Here is a 16,598-nt window from a genome sequence, read left to right on the forward strand (position 1 = left end):
AGTAGGGTCCTGTATGATGAAGGTTGCATTCTCCATTGCTCAATAACAGTCTCCACTTGATAGAAGCTTAATAAATATTTCCTGAGTTAAAAATACTTTTTGTATTGCCATTTTTACCACCTTTTGTTTCATAACTGCAAATTGATTGTATTTTAAAGGGATTACATAGAGAATCCTAGTTCAGGAGGCATAGGATATGGACGTGGATGATTGCTGCCCTATTTTGAAGCTCTCAGGGAAACCTAAGCTCTTGTGATATCTCAGGTTCCCAAATAGCGTACCTGATTCTGGCCTTCCAAAAGCTAGAACTTTCTTCTGTCTTCTTGTCTGTGACGTAGGATTCTATTCCCTTAAGATCCACCATAATCATGAACCAATTTTTAAGGATATCTGTGCTAATGTAACATTTGACAACATCTACATTTTAGTAGGGCTTTTCTAAAGACTCTGTAAACCCAAAGGAATAATTCTAATGGTGGGCCTTTTAGTTACCATGGCTGCTTCTTCTGGGATCCTGAAGTTATACCATCTACCCAGACAATGGCTTTCTTTGTTAGACAGTGGATAATCCTGATTTATTTCTCAGCACCAGCACTCTCCCCCAACATATGTTTCCCTCCCCAAAGCTGGCAACACACATTCCCTATGAGGTCAAAGACTTACTGAGATGATAATAATAGTGATTAATAGTCCTGCCAGGGAAAAGAAATAAACTGCTCACCTGCTGGGATGTATTAACTTTTTCACATTTTCAGGAAATGCTGTGAACACTGAAAGATGTGGCTTACTAAATAAATTCACATAGTAGAAGAGAGAGAGTTCATTTGTCTTCTAGAAAAGGAACAATTAGCTATCTTCTCATTAGCCAATTTCATTAGTAGCATATGCAGTAAATACAACATAACTCTATTATAATGTAGCTTACTACAAAAATTCTAACTTATCAAAAATTCAGTTTGTTCTCCTAGAGAAGGAGCCTGGTTTAATTCAATCAATGCACAGTAAGATTAGCCTTATACTCATAAAACCATTACACAAACTCAGTTAAACAAACATTAACTCAATACCTACTATTTGTAAAGCACTAGAATAGGTGATATAAATTGCTGATATTTGTATAGTACTTTGACATAGTATTATGCCAACTCCTCACATCAATTCTGCATGGTTGTCATTTCCATTTTACAGTTGAGGAACCTGAGGGTGAGAGGGATAAGTGACTTAATAATAATCTCTAAGGAGATTAGAAACATGCTAGATGCAATGAACAGGGGGCTGGAAGAAGCAGAGGAACAAGTTAATGACCTACAAGACAAGATAATGGAAAGCAGTGAAGCTGAACAAAAGAGAGAAAGAAGACCTATGCAAAATGAGAATAGACTTAGGGAACTCAGTAAGTCATTCAAATGTAATAACATTTATCTTATAGGAGTCCCAGAAGAAGAAGAAGAGAGAAAATGGGGCAGAAAATTTATTTGAAGAAATAATACCTGAAAACTTTGGGGAAGGAAACAGACATCCAGATCCAGGAAGTACAGAGAACTCCCATCAAAATCAACAAAAGCACGCCAATACCAAGATGTATTGTAATTAAATTTGCAAAATATAGTGATAAAAAAGATCTTAAAAGCAGTGAGACAAAAGAAATCATTAACTTACAAGGGAAAACCCATAAGGCCAGCTGGATATTTTTCAAAAGAAACTTTGGAAGCCAGAGGGAGTGGCATGATATATTCAAAGTGTTGAATGGGAAAAATTTGCAGCTAAGGGTACTCTATCCAGCAAAGCTATCATTCAGAATAGAAGGAGAGATAAAGAGTTTCCCAGAAAAACAAAAACAAGGATTTCATGACCACAAACCAGCCCTGAAAGAAAGATTAAAGGGGACTCTGAGTGGAAAGGAGAGACCAAAAGTAGCAGTATAAAGGCAGGAAACATGAAAGCAGTAAAATGAATATTTATATAAAAATCAGTCAAGGAACTCACACACGCAAAAAATATATAAAATATAATAACAAAAAGAGAATGGGTTCAAACTTAAGTAACTATCAACTTAATACAGACTGTTATTTGCAGAAGAGGTTATATACACACTAATGGTAACCATATATTAAAACCACTAATAAACATGGAAAGAATAAACAGAAACAAATCCAAATACATCACTAAAGAAAATCAGCAAACCATGAAAGAGAGAAAGACAACAAAAGATCAGAGAAAATATTTAGCAACAACCACAAGTAATAAAATGGCAATAAATATATGTCTGTCAATAATTATTTTGAATATAAAAGGACTAAATGCTCCCATCAATACACATAGGGTGTCAGAATGAATAAAGAAACCAGACCCATCTACAAACTGACTATGAGACTCATTTTGGTCCTTAAGACACCTGCAGATTGAAAGTGAGGGGATGGAGAAACATTTATCATGCAAATGGATGTCAAAAGAAAGCCAGAGTAGTAATATTTATATCAGAGAAACTAGACTACAAAATAAAGACTGTAACAGGAGACAAAGAAGGGCACTATAAAATAATAAAGGGGACAATCCAACAAGAAGATATAACAGTTGTAAATATTTATGCACCCAACATGGGACCACCCAAGTTATAAAACAATTAATAAGAAACATAAGGGAACTAACTGATAATAACACAATAATAGCAGGGGATTTTAACACTCCACTTATATCAAAGAACAGATCATCTAAACAGAAAATTGACAAACAATGGCTTTGAACCACACTGGATCAGATGAACTTAGCATATATTCAGAATATTCCATCCTAAAACAGTGGAACACACACTATTTTCAAGTACATGGAACATTCTCTAGAATAGATCACATACTAGGTCACAGATCAGACCTCAACAAATACAAAAAGATTGAAGTCATACCATGCACCTTTTCTCACTACAATGCCGTGAAATGAGAGGTCAACCACAAGAAGAAATCTGGAAAGACCACAAATACATGGAGGTTAAATAACATGCTACTAAACAATTAATGGGCCAAACAGGAAATCAAAGAAGAAATAAAAAAAATACATGGAAACAAATGAAAATGAAAACACAACAGTCCAAAACCTCTGGGATACAGTAAAAGCTGTCCTAAGAGGGAAGTATACAGCAATACAGGCCTACCTCAAGAAGCAAGAAAAATCTCAAACTACTTAACCTTACACCTAGAGGGGCTAGAAAAAGAACAACAAATAAAGCCTAAAGCCAGTAGAAGGAAGGAAATAATAAAGATTAGAGCAGAAATAAATGAAATAGAAACCTAAAAAAAAAAAAAAAAAAACAGATCAGTGAAACCAGGAGCTGGTTCTTCGAAAAAAATCAGTAAAATTAATAAACCCCTAACCAGACTTATCAAAAAGAACAGAGAAAGGACCCAAATAAATAAAATCACAAATGAGAGGAGAAATAACAACCAGTATCACAGAAATACAAATAATTATAAGAGAATTTTATGAAAAACTATTTGCCAACAAATTGGACAACCTAGAAGAAATGGATAAATTCCTAGAAACATAATACCTACCAAAGCTGAAACAGAAAGAAACAGAAAACTCGAACAGACTGATAACCAGCAAAGAAATGGAATCAATAATCAAAAAATTCCCAAAAAACAAAAGTCCAGGGCCAGATGGCTTCACAGGTGAATTCTACCAAACATTTAAAGAAGAGTTAATACCTATTCTTCTCAAACTATTCCAAAAAATAGAAAAGGAAGGAAAACTTCCAAATTCATTTTATGAAGCAAGCATTATCCTGATACCAAAACCAGATAAAGACTCCGCTAGAAGAGAACTACAAGCCAATATCCCTGATGAACATGGGTGTAAAAATTGTCAATAAAATACTAGCAAACTGAATCCAAAAATACATTAAAAAAATCATTCACCATGATCAAGTGGGATTTGTTCCTGGCATGCAAATGTGGTTCAATATTCACAAATCAATCAATGTGATACATCATATCAGTTAGAGGAAGGATAAAAACTGTATGATCATTTCAATAGATGTAGAAAAAGCATTTGATAAAGTACAACATCCATTCATGATAAAAACCCTCATCAACAAAGTAGGTTTAGAGGAAACATATCTCAACATAATAAAGGCCATATATGAAAAACCCACAGGTAATATCATCCTCACTGGGGAAAAACTTAGAGCTTTTCCTCTATGGTTAGAAACAAGACGGGGGTGTCTAATCTCAACAGTTATTTAACATAGTACTGGAAGTTCTAGTCACAGCAATCAGACAACACAAAGAAATAAAAGGCATCCAAATCAGCAAGGGAGAAGTAAGACTTTTACTTTTTGCAGATGACATGATACTCTATATAGAGAACCTGAGAGACTCCACCGAACTGATACACAAATTCAGTAAAGTCACAGGATACAAAATCAATGTATAGAAATCTGTTGCATTTCTATGATATTGGCTGTAGCAGATTTTAAATTAAATTAAATTACACTAATAATGAAGCAGCAGAAAGAGAAATTAAGGAATCAATCTCCTTTACAATTGTACTAAAAACAATAAGATACCTAGGAATAAACCTAACCAAAAAGCTGAAAGATCTGTACTCTGAAAACTATAGAACAATGATCAGAGAAACTGAAGATGACCCAACAGTGTCTTTCCATGTTCATGGGTTGGGAAGAATAAATATTGTTAAAATGTCTATACTGCCCAAAGCAATCTACACATTTAATGGAATCCCTATCAGACTACCAATAGCATTTTTCAAAAAACTAGAATAAACAATCTTAAAATTTGTATGGAACCACAAAAGATCCTGAATAGCCAAAGCAACCTTGAAAAAGAAAAGCAAAGCTGGAGGCATCACAATTTCTGGACTTCAAGATATATTATAAAGCTGTAGTGATCAGAACAGTATGGTGCTGGCACAAAAGTAGACACATAGATCAACAGAACAAAATAGAAAACCCAGAAATGAACTCACAACTATATGGTCAATTAAAAAGCAGGAAAGAATGTCCAGTGGGGAAAAGACAGTCTTCAACAAATGGTGTTGGGAAAACTGGACAGCAAGATGCAAAAGAATGAAACTAGACCACTTTCTTACACCATACACAAAAGTGAACTCAGAATGGATTAAAGACCTAAATGTGAGACCTGAAACCATAGAAATCCTAGAGGAGAGCATAGGCAGTAACTTCTTTGATATTGGCTGTAGCAACTTTTAAATTAAATTAAATTAAATTAAATTAAATTAAATTAAAATTTTAAAGTAGGTTCCATGCCCAATGTGGGATTGAGCTCATGACCCCGAGATCAAGAGTCACATGCTTTATCAACTGAGCTAGCCAGGTGCCCTCACCCTCTGTACTAACTTTTTTCTAGATATGTCTCCTGAGGCAAGGGAAACGAAAGTAAAAATAAACTACTGGGACTATATCAAAATAAAAGCTTCTCCTGCACAGCCAAAGAAACAATCAGCAAAACTAAAAGGTAACTTATGGACTGGGAGAAGGTATTTGCAAATGACATATCTGATAAAGGTTATCCAAAATATATAAAGAACTTATAAAACTCAACACCCCAAAAATGAATAATCCACTTTAAAAAATTGGGCAGAAGACATGAATAGACATTTTTCCAAAGAAGACATCCAGATGGCCAACAGACACATGAAAAGATGCTCAATATCACTGATCATCAGGGAAATTCAAATCAAAATTACAATGAGATATCAACTCAGACCTGTCAGAGATTATGTAATTTAAGTCCTTCATTTAGCACAGTGTTTTAGAAATAGTAGGGGCTCAATAAATAGTTTTGGTATATATACTTTCTTCTCTAAATGTTTATTATTCTATTTATTTTTCTCTGTATATTCTTTCTATATATTCATTTACTCCTAGGGTATTATGTAAATTTTTATTTATCAAAGTAATGCCTCTACATATTAAATAATCAAATATCACTACAATATCTTTCCTAACTCTTATCTTTCGAGGCAGCCACTTTCACCATTTTACCTTGCATCTTCTGATAATTACCTTCCTTGTTCTATATAATTACCTTATTCCATTCTTGATTTATTAGCTTTAGAGAGTTACTGACTTCTCATTATGATCCTTGAGAATTTCTTTGTTACCCCAGCTTCTCTCCTCCATTTTCCCAATAGAATTAGAATTTTCACTTAAACTAGTACTTAGTATTTACACTATTAGGACTGTAAATATTGTTCACTGCTGAGTCAAGTAATGTACAATGATTATCTGTCCTCATATGGGTGTTTGTTTTCTTAGAGTTAATTATTTCCTTTTCTTTCATTTGCTTAATTTTCTTTGTACATATTGCTTATTTGCTCCTAATACATCAACAGATCTGTTGAATGCCTGGTAATCAACATTTCAAACTCACAAACCCGTGAAATAATCCATCAGTTCCATTTTTTTCTCTCCCGGAGACCTCCCTTTAAAGCTCTAATGATTCTCTCTTGTCTGGCTGTCATGCTAGGACTTTCCTCAGCCATTTTAGTTTGGGGGTTGTTTTTGAGAGGATTTGTTAATGTGAATATAACCAGAATGAAGAAGCATTAATGTTTTAGAGAGAATCCAAATTATTAATATATATTGCTTCTGTGTCCTGGATTCACCAGACAGTGAGGTCACATAAAATGAGGTTGCATTCGCTTTTGATGCCCAAATTATAATGGCTCAAGCCTTCATAGTTTGAATGTAAATTCTGAGCACCACTGACTTTGCAAAGTGCCCTCTTCAGTTTTTCTGGGGGTAGCTAAAAGGGGTGGTGCTCACATGTGCTCTCTAACTAGTCTGTCTGCTAATTACCACAAGCCATTTACCATGTTCTTCCTCTTTTGCTCTGACCCCCTGGCAATATGTATTGTCCTGAGTGCTGTTTGATGCTGATAGACTCCCTCACTGCTAATTGTAGGTATCCCTCATAAGAGGTGTGTTGTATTTGCCAGGGGCATTTTCTCCTGATTTTACCATTTCTAAGGGTACCAGGGGTACTAGGTTTGATGGGAGGTCATCAGGATGACTCTTTCCCCAATTCCACACCACTTCCCCACATCCCCTCCTCCATTACTCAAAGTCACAGTCACCCACAGTCTCTTCCAGTTTCTCCTTTTTGTAATTTCTTCCCCATTACCCCTGTGTCCAAACCAATAATCATCAACATTCACAACCCACTGCTAAACACCCATTTTGGCAGGAACAACATAAAAGCTAGAAGGCTCAGAAGCACAGCTCAACTATATAATTTATTACCAAACCAGAATGTTTAACATTTATATTCTAGTCAGTTTCTTAAGCCAGAGAAACAGCTTTAAAGTAAGATGAAATCTCCATTCTGGAGATGGAGAACTTGCAGCTTTGAAATGATGGACTTCTTTTTCTGCTGGACAAGATTTTAAATACCTTAGCGTCTACTCTCAATCCAAGTACCACGTTGCAAATCTTTAAATATCCGCATTTTTAAAGAAATCCTCAAGGTTTTTTTTTTCTTTGAAAATTTGGAAACCTATAGATATTTGTAAATAATATGAGGGAATTGAAATAGTATATATTTCAGACTTTTCACTGATTCAAACTGGACTTTGCCCTAAAAATGGTGTAACTTGCAGAGTTAGCATTTTCAAAAAGGACTTAAAGGTAGAAATGCCACCAACGAGATCTGCGAACAGATGACAACAAGGGAAAGACTCTATGTCGTGAAGTTTAAAGTAATACTATGTTGGTCTTTTTGGACTAAATGAGAGAATTGTTTTCAAAATGAAGGCTGTACCGTATTCCAGAAAAAAATTTCAGTGGTATACAGACCCTTCATCATCTTCCCCTGCCTCCCTGTCAAGTGTCATTTCCTCCTTCTTTAATGTTCCAATTTTCATTTAATGGATGAGGACAGTTGGGTTCATAATTTACCCAATTAGTAAGAGGTAGAGCCAAGATTTTAACACAGATCAATTTGACTTCAAAACTGGTATCTCTTTTTTTTTTTAATGTTTTATTTATTTATTCATGAGAGTCAGAGAGAGAGAGAGAGAGAGAGGCAGAGGCAGAGGGAGAAGCAGGCTCCCCACCCAGCAGGGAGCCCGATGCGGGGCCCGATCCCAGGACCCCAGGATCATGACCTGAGCTGAAGGCAGATGCCTAACCATCTGAGCCACCCAGGCGCCCCAAAAAACTGGTATCTCTTTTCGTGCTTACCATATTGCAATGTGTCATTTTGGGTGACTACAGAAATGACCCTAAGGAACAGAGCTGACCTAAGGGAATTACCCAGCCATGTGGTTTTTCTGGGATTTCCCTGGTGTATATAATGGTTCCCTGACAGTACACATGGTGTTGAAGGAGGTCTGGAGAGGATCTCTTGTGCAAGCAAATCTAATCCTAAATCTCACTGTCCCTCTCCTTTCTTCTAATGCCTTTTCTTCCATCCCCTTTTTGGAGAGAGGCCATGTAACTGGTTGCTGATCCTATACTTCGCTCCCCATAAGCCATCCACATGGCAGACCCAATTTACCTTTCCTATGACATCTGTTAACAGCTTGAGTGCCAGAGGATCATGAACCAAGGAGTCTGTATAAAAGGAACCAAGGTATTTCTTTGGGTTGGTTGGATTGTCCTGGGCACACAGATCTGGGCGCATGTTGAATCCATGGGAGATTCTTCCGACTGTAAAAGGGAAGGCACCACCTGCAAGTAAAACCCGTGAGTGAGGGCTAATGTCAATTGAAAAGGATATTTTTCAATCCTCATGTTGTATGCAAAGAGGTGTTACTATAGTCCAGTATTTACAAAGGATTTATTGTGTCCCAAATGCTGGGAGATGACTCAGAACAAGTGATATGAACTCATCTATAAATTCATGTTTGAGGAATTTATCCTAAAGAAAGAATACAAGTGTGTAAAGATATGTGGTCAAGGTTTTCAAATGTAGTGTGCTTATAATAGCAAAGGCAGAGGCAACCTATCAACTGGGAAATATCTACATAATGATGGCATATCCATAAAATGTTTTGCCATGCATGCAACCATCAAAAGTAGTGGTAATGGTGGTATGTGTGTGTGCCCAAGAGTCAGAAACTCAATTACTTGCAGGGACCAAGCAGGAAATGTAAATGAATGAAATAGACCTATTTGTAAATAATAGAGAATGGTAGGGACTATTGCAAATTGGAGAGCTTGTAGTCTGACTAGAGGAATTTAAACAAAAACAAAACAAAACAAAATTAAACAAAAACTACGCCAAGCAAACTAACCTTGTCCACAAAAATGGAATTTGGTCCCCAACCATCATATACTTTATGACTAGAATGATAGCTGTAGGCATGTTATGGACTGAATTATGGGGTCCCTCCAAAATTCTTATGTTGAAGCCCCAACCCCCAATCTAACTGTATTTGGAGACAGGGTAATTAAGGAGGTAATTTAAGGTTAAATGAGGTTATAAAATGGGACTTTAATCTGATAGGAAAAAGGAGAGGGACAGTGAGATTTAGGATTAGATTTGCTTGCACAGGAGATCCTCCCCAGAGCCTCCTTCAACACAGAGTGTGTATTGCCAGAGAACCAGTATATACACCAGGGAAATCCCAGATAATCCACATGGCTGGCTAATTCCCTTAGATCAGCTCCTGTTCCTTTGGGTCATTTCTGTACCCATCCAAAATGACACATCACATGCATAGTGAGAAAGTGGCCTTCTACAATCCAGGAAGACCAGTCTCACCAGAAACCAACCCTGCAGGCACTTTGATCTTGTACTTCTAGCTTCCAGAACTGTGTGAAAATTAAGTTCTGTTGTTTAAGCCACTGAGTCTATGGTATTTTGTTATGGTAGACTGAGCTGAGTAATGCAGATAGGGCCTTACCTCCATGTGCAAAACACACTTTCAGTTTGGGAAATTTCTCAAACACTCCTCCCATGATCATGGAGCAGATGGCGGTGGTGGTCTCTGCTGGCATTCCTAAAAGAGGAAATCAGTCACAGAGTGCAGGGCTTGTCATCTCAAGCAGGAAGAAGCTCAGTGATACTAGTGGTTGGGGGAATGGCAGCTTGCTGTGGTTGTCAATGCTGAGAAATGTGAGGTCCCTCTGTCCCAGCATGGCTTGGTTGTCTACAAGCCATTACTTTGGCAAACAGACCATTGGAAGCTTCCTATTTGCCACTTGCAGGTGGAGTCATCTAGTGGACAACAGAATCAAGGAGCCAGAGGACCTAGCTTTTGTCCCAATTCCTCCACTTCAGTTTGGATGTGGTGGGGCAAGCAGAGTACAGTGAATCTGGGTTGAACCCTAACTCTTCTAATTTTCTTCTTCCTGGCCTTCAACAAATTATTTAATGTTCCTGAGTCTGTGCTTCTTCACCTGTAAAGTGGGGATCCTGTTGCCCATCTTGCAAGACTATTGTGGAGCCTTGAAAATGATGATGTTGGGAAAGGTCCTGGCCAGAACCTCACATTGGAGGTGCTCAACAAATATTAGTTGCTTCCCTGTGCCTCGGCTTCCTCATCTGTAAGATGCGTTTGTTCTTGCCACTTAGGACTCAGTAAATATTAACAAAAATTATAATTCCTGGGGCACCTGGGTGGCTCAGTTGTTGTTAAGCGTCTGCCTTCGGCTCAGGTCATGATCCCAGGGTCCCGGGATCGAGCCCTGCATCGGGCTCCCTGCTCGGCGGGAAGCCTGCTTCTCCCTCCCCCCGTCCCCCTGCTTGTGTTCCCTCTCTTGCTGTCTCTCTCTCTGTCAAATAAATAAATAAAAATCTTAACAAAAAATTATGATTCCTGCCAAATCTTTGTGCTTCTTAGAGATGAGGTCGAAAAAAACTGGATTAAGATGAGTTGTTTCGAGTGCTTTGTGCCCCTAGAAGAAGCGGCTGTTTCATGCCTGATGCCTTCACCCCCACGGAGTTAGTCTGGGTTACATTTCCTGGCAACTGCTTTTCAGACTGTGATCAAGAAATCTTTGGGGGCTCCACAGGCGAGCCTGTACCTTCAGGGGAAGACTTACTCCCTGGCTACCAAATGGGGCTTTACCAGATGCTCATCCTTTCCCAAGCCTGTCATTGCTGTATGGACAGAGATGCTTCTGGCTCCCTGGCCTTTTGGGAATTCTGGAAGCACAATAGATTCCTATCTATCTGGGAGTGGTTTGTGGGCAGAGCTTCCTGAAGGCACGGGGATGAACAGCCTCACTTCCTTTTGGTCCTGTCATTCTGCTCTCCATTAGTTACTTGGACCATAGTTACATAATCCATTCTCCACACAGGAGCCAAAGTGGGATATTTACAGTGTCCGTTGCATCATGTCCTTCCCTTGCTGGGAATCCTCCAGTCTGCTGATGACCACTTTTGTGTCCAGAATAGAATTCTGAAATTAGCCTGTTTGTTTGTTTATGATCTGTGTATCTGTTTGTCATTTCTTTCTTCTAACCAGAACATTGGCTTCAGGAGGGCAGAGGTTTTGTCCATGTTAGTATCCTCAGTGCCTGGTATAGGGCCTGGCATGCTGGAGAGCATCAATATATGTGTGTTGCATAAATGAATAATGAAATGGCTCTTTACGCACATGTTCTTCTCTGTTTTTCATGTGGGAAATTATAAAGAAGTTTGTGGGACTAATCAAAGTGTTGTCTGAATTAAGATGAGATTTCCTTTGGAGCTGGACAGCATTGGTGCCTCTTAGGTCGTCTCTTCCTGCTAATTGTTGCTCAAAATTTGGTGGAGGATGGGTAAGAAGCTGCCTTACTAAATACATTGGTCTCCAAAAGCAATCAAGAGAGCCACAAAATGTCAGAGCAGAAAGATAGTGCAGACCAGCTCTCCCGTTTTACACATGAGAAATGGGCCTGAGATGGTGAAGTGATTTGCCACAGGTTATACAGAGAACTAGAGACTAGCTGGAACTGAAATTCAGTTTTCTCACTTCCAATATACTGCTCCATTTAATTCTTCATGTTGGTTACTTTATCATTACTTGTACTAATTGGGCTGAGGAGAGAATGGATAATGGCCTCTCTAAAGAAAATCCAAACCTGTACATCTGGGAAACCCACTATTTACTGGGTTTGTAGATGAGCCACACTTTTTACTTGTGGCCACAGAATTGCTGCCTGTCTCCATTTCTTGTTATCAGGGATAATAAGGAGATTGGATAGGCCAAGCAGAGGGCTCCTCTTGCCCTCTCCCTTACCTTCATGTGGAACCATGAATGAATAGTGCAGGAACAAAGAGCAGCAGAAAGGAGCAGATAACAGGAAAATTGAAAGCCTGGGTCATCTATAATCTAGGGTGCTGGAAGTTGACCTTACACTTGTAACTCCAGCGTTCTCATTGTAAGAGCTGATACTCCTTTTTTTTTTTTATTAAAGATTTTATTTATTTATTTGACAGCACAAGCAGGGGGAATGGCAGGCAGAGGGAGAGGGAAAGGGAGAAGCAGTCTCCTCCTCGGTCAACCTCAGCAGAGAGCCTGACTCGGGGCTCGATCCCAGGACGCTGGGATCATGACCTGAGCTGAAGGCAGACGCTTAACCAACTGAGCCACCCAGGTGCCCTAGAGCTGATACTCTTGTTGGTTCTTTAAAAAAAATCTATTAGGCAGGCATGATTACTTATTTTTGGAGCCTTTTTGGGAGTCTTTGTAGTGAGGTAGCTTTGGAGTCAGACAGATTTGTGCAAATTCCATTTTCACTTATTAACTGTGTGACTTGGACAGCTTATCTAACCACTCAGAGACTCAGTTTCTTCCCTATAAAATGGTTATTATAATGTCAACCTCATAGAGTTTTGTGTGGATATGATTAAAATTAAGGTAATATATATAGCATTTATCCAAGAGCTCAGTAACTCACAATCCTGTTAATTATTCATACTTTCTCTTTTTGACATAGTAGGGTTCCAGAAATAATTGGGAAGAAAACCAAAGGCTTAATCCTCTTTTCCAGATGCCAAGCTGACACAAACCTACAAGCCAAGGGAGCCAGTATTTGGCCATCCGTCCATCCATCTGCATGTCCCAGGGGTGCACAAATAGGGAACAGTTCAGCTTTTCAGCCACCTTTAAAGAAGCAATGAGAGAGAGAGTGTGTGTTATTTGGATGAGCCAGCAAACATAGGGTACTATTTTAAGGAAACTTTTTCTCTGGGTCTATATTGATCTGAATAAATAAGCTAAAATATTTTTGAAGTTGTTTCTTAATCTATATAAAAGAGGCATTGAGAGGGCGCCTGGGTGGCTCAGATGGTTAAGTGACTGCCTTTGGCTCAGGTCATGATCCTGGAGTCCCGGGATCGAGTCCCACATCGGGCTCCCTGCTCAGCAGGGGGTCTGCTTCTCCCTCTGACCCTCTTCCCTCTAGTGCTCTCTGTCTCTCATTCTCTCTCTCTCAAATAAATAAATAAAATCTTTGAAAAAATAAAATAAAGAGCTTAGAAGTCACCACTCCCATCCTTATAACAAGAAAACGCTAGACAAACTAAAAAAAACTCGGTGACTTTCCTAAAAAAAAAAAAAAAAAAGGCATTGAGAAATTCTGCTCCTGCTTAGAAAATAAGAAGGCCATTTAGAATTAACAAGGGGGTTGGTGGATTCACCATGGAGGTCGATGAATTTAATACAAGTCACAGGAAACATCCATTGTTCACATGTTTTAGCTGAGAACAAAATGCTCAAGGACTGATCTCATGCCTCAAATGCAAGGGAAGTTTCCCCTGCTGGTTGCTACTTGATCCATTCTTTCAGGAGGATTTTTAGAGTTAGGGCTAGAGTGTTCCCTTGCTTCCCCCACTTGGAAACCTGAGGATGTGAAAATGAAGTGATGGCTGGGGTCAGGGGCTTTTGACTGGACTGGGGCAGGCTGGTCTGACTCAAGCCATCGGCCACACAGAGCCCGACACCAACTAAGAATTGCTGGAGGTCTGCGGGTACTCACAAAGCCTCAGGAGCCCATCTGAGTCCCTGGACAGTCTGTTGTGAATGAGATGACTTTAGAAAGTCAAGAGCTCTCAGTGCCTCAGCCAGGCAGGTACTGAGACGAGTGTCATGGGCACACCTATTCCAGGGCCTGCTGGGAAATGGAAATCCTATCTGGATGGAATGACTTTTATTCAACAAAATGTTTAATTTAAAAAAGTTCCCTCAGCGGGCATTGAGTATGAGTGCTTAACAAGGTTCAAAACAGATTTTCCTTAGCTCATTGCTTTTCCAAATATATTGAGGGGCTGGAGTGATTCATCCTACCTTTACATATAAATACATGGGCTAAATAGGCTGATGCAATGTGAGTTCTGGACGAAAGCACTTTAATTTTTTTTTAAGAAGAGAGAGAGCATGCGCTAGTGGGGAGTGAGGAGGGGAGGGGGAGGGGTAGAAGAAGAGAGAGAATCCTAAGCAGGCTCCATGCCCAGCACTGAGCCCGATACAGGATTTGATCTCACAACCCTGAGATCATGACCTGAGCTGAAATCAAGACCCTGACGCTTAACTGACTGAGGCACCCAGGCGCCCCTGGACATAAGCATTTTTAAAATGGAGATGCAATTCTTGGACAACAGGGGTTCTGGAAGTGGCAGACAAAGAGTAGATTGGAGAATGGACTTCTAATTTCATCAGGTTCTGGGGGCAGAAGGGAGAGGAGCTAATTAGTTTTTGATAATGGATGCAGGCTGGGTCAACTTCTTGGGATGGGCTGAGCTTGACAAAAGCACAAAATCATGGTATCTCAGTGGGATTTGACTCCTTATTAGGATAAAACTTTATTCTATGCACCTGTGATGGTGCAGAGATCCTTTTTGTATGTGAGGCATTGTAGAGAACACAAAAAGAAGTCACTTAAACTCTCAAAATCGCGATAACTCACATTAACTGAGAACTTACCATATGCCAAAGCTGTTATAAGAATTTTACAATTGCTGACTAGTTTAATCCTTTATAAGATGAGCACTTTTTAAAACTGAAGTATGGTTGACACACAATGTTACACTACTTTCAGGTGTACAACATGGTGATTTGACAAGTCTATACTATGCTGTGCTCACACAAGGGTAGCTACCATCCGTCACCATACAACACTATTATAATATGCATTTTATTCCCTATGCCAGACCTTTCATCTTCGTGCCTTATGTGTTCCATAACCGGAAGCCAAGTATCTCCCACTCCGCTTTACCCATTTTGCCCATCCCCCACCCCTTTCCTCCTGGCAGCCACTAGTTTGTTCTCTGTGTTTATTGGATCTATTACTGGTTTTGCCTGTTTATTTTTCTTTAGATTCCACATAGAAGTGAAATCATGTGGTATTTATTTGTCTGTTTCTGGCTTATTTCACTTAGCATAATACCTTCTGAGATGAGCATTTTTATTACTCTTATTTTACAGAGAAAGAAACTAAGGCAGAGGCTAGGTAACTTACTCAGGTCTTGTGGCTGATACATGGTAGAGGCAGGCTGTATGCCTCATACTTGTAATGAGGTCATTTTCGTGCCTGAAAACTGACTGAGCATGTAGGGTTGGGTTCACTCACTACCAAGGGAGGTCTAGGAGGCTAGACACTTTGGAACTCCAGGCTCCCCTTGAAATGACAAACCCAACTTGGTTCATGGCAACTCCTGGGATCATGACCTGAGTTGAAGGCAGACACTTAATGGACTGAGCCACTCAGGCACCTGGGAACAAATTTCATAATTTTAAAAGATAAGTATTTTTTTCTAAAGCAAAATAAATACTTTTTTTTTTGCATGTCACTAACATGGCCTTTTGCACCAGGGCTGTGACGAGGGTATTATTTCAGCTCCCAAATGAAACAGTAGAAAGAGAGCATGGGGGATGGAAAGTAAGAGAGATTTCCCTGAGCTTACTTGGGTCTGACCTGTGAAGCATTTCCACCTGTCCCTCTTCTAGTGGAATGGCCCACTCCTCTTGGAGAACTCTTTACATATTTCATGCTATATGCAGCATGTCATCAGGCATCTTTCTTTCCCTCTGCCAGGGAGGTGGTGCATTCATGTTCTGCCCTCCTGCACCCAGCGCAGTGCCTGGCCCACCACATGCTGGCTGAGGGATCCCCGTGTACTCACTGCGTAGACAGGGAAGAGTTCCGGTGCATTCAGATTCCATTCATTGATGTGGGAGCCAATCTGGACCCCGGGAAAGCCCAGCTCCTTCACGCAGCGCTCCATCTCCTTCACGGCAAGCTCAGGGGCCTGCATGGGCAACGTCCCCAGACCTATAAACCTCCTGGGGTGGTTTGCAACAGTGGCAGCCAAGTCGTTGTTTAAAAGCTGGCACAGGTCTAAAGTGTCCTGAGGTTTGGCCTGGCGGAGACAGGTAAGGGAAGATCATATCATTCACAACCTACTTTTTTTTTTTTTAAAGATTTTATGAGAGAGAGAATGAGATAGAGAGAGCATGAGAGGGGGGAGGGTCCGAGGGAGAAGCAGACTCACTGCTGAGCAGGGAGCCCGATGGGGGACTCGATCCTGGGACTCCAGGATCATGACCTGAGCCGAAGGCAGTCGCTTAACCAACTGAGCCACCCAGGCACCCCACAACCTACTTCTTTATATATTTACTCTGAACAACAC

General features: G+C 39.7%; 1 protein-coding gene across 6 annotated transcripts in view; it reads right to left on the minus strand.

Annotated features, from left to right (window-relative positions):
* ACMSD (aminocarboxymuconate semialdehyde decarboxylase) overlaps nt 1–16,598 on the minus strand; it is a 72,822-nt gene that overhangs the window by 21,824 nt on the left and 34,400 nt on the right. For 5 of the 6 annotated variants that reach the window (XM_073884700.1, XM_025857013.2, XM_073884720.1 and 2 more), the window contains 4 exons: nt 16,092–16,328; nt 12,981–13,074; nt 9,886–9,981; nt 8,535–8,707 (listed from right to left, as the gene is read on the minus strand). In XM_073884700.1, coding sequence (XP_073740801.1) covers nt 8,535–8,707; nt 9,886–9,981; nt 12,981–13,074; nt 16,092–16,328 — 600 coding nt within the window. Of the gene's footprint in view, nt 1–7,262; nt 7,407–8,534; nt 8,708–9,885; nt 9,982–12,980; nt 13,075–16,091; nt 16,329–16,598 lie in introns of those variants that run through there. The other variant, XM_073884711.1, reaches the window with a different exon arrangement.

The sequence above is a fragment of the Callorhinus ursinus genome, unplaced genomic scaffold (assembly GCF_003265705.2).
Source record: "Callorhinus ursinus isolate GAN/ISIS: 27379988/994484 unplaced genomic scaffold, GSC_fseal_2.0 scaffold2, whole genome shotgun sequence".
Lineage (NCBI taxonomy): Eukaryota > Metazoa > Chordata > Mammalia > Carnivora > Otariidae > Callorhinus > Callorhinus ursinus.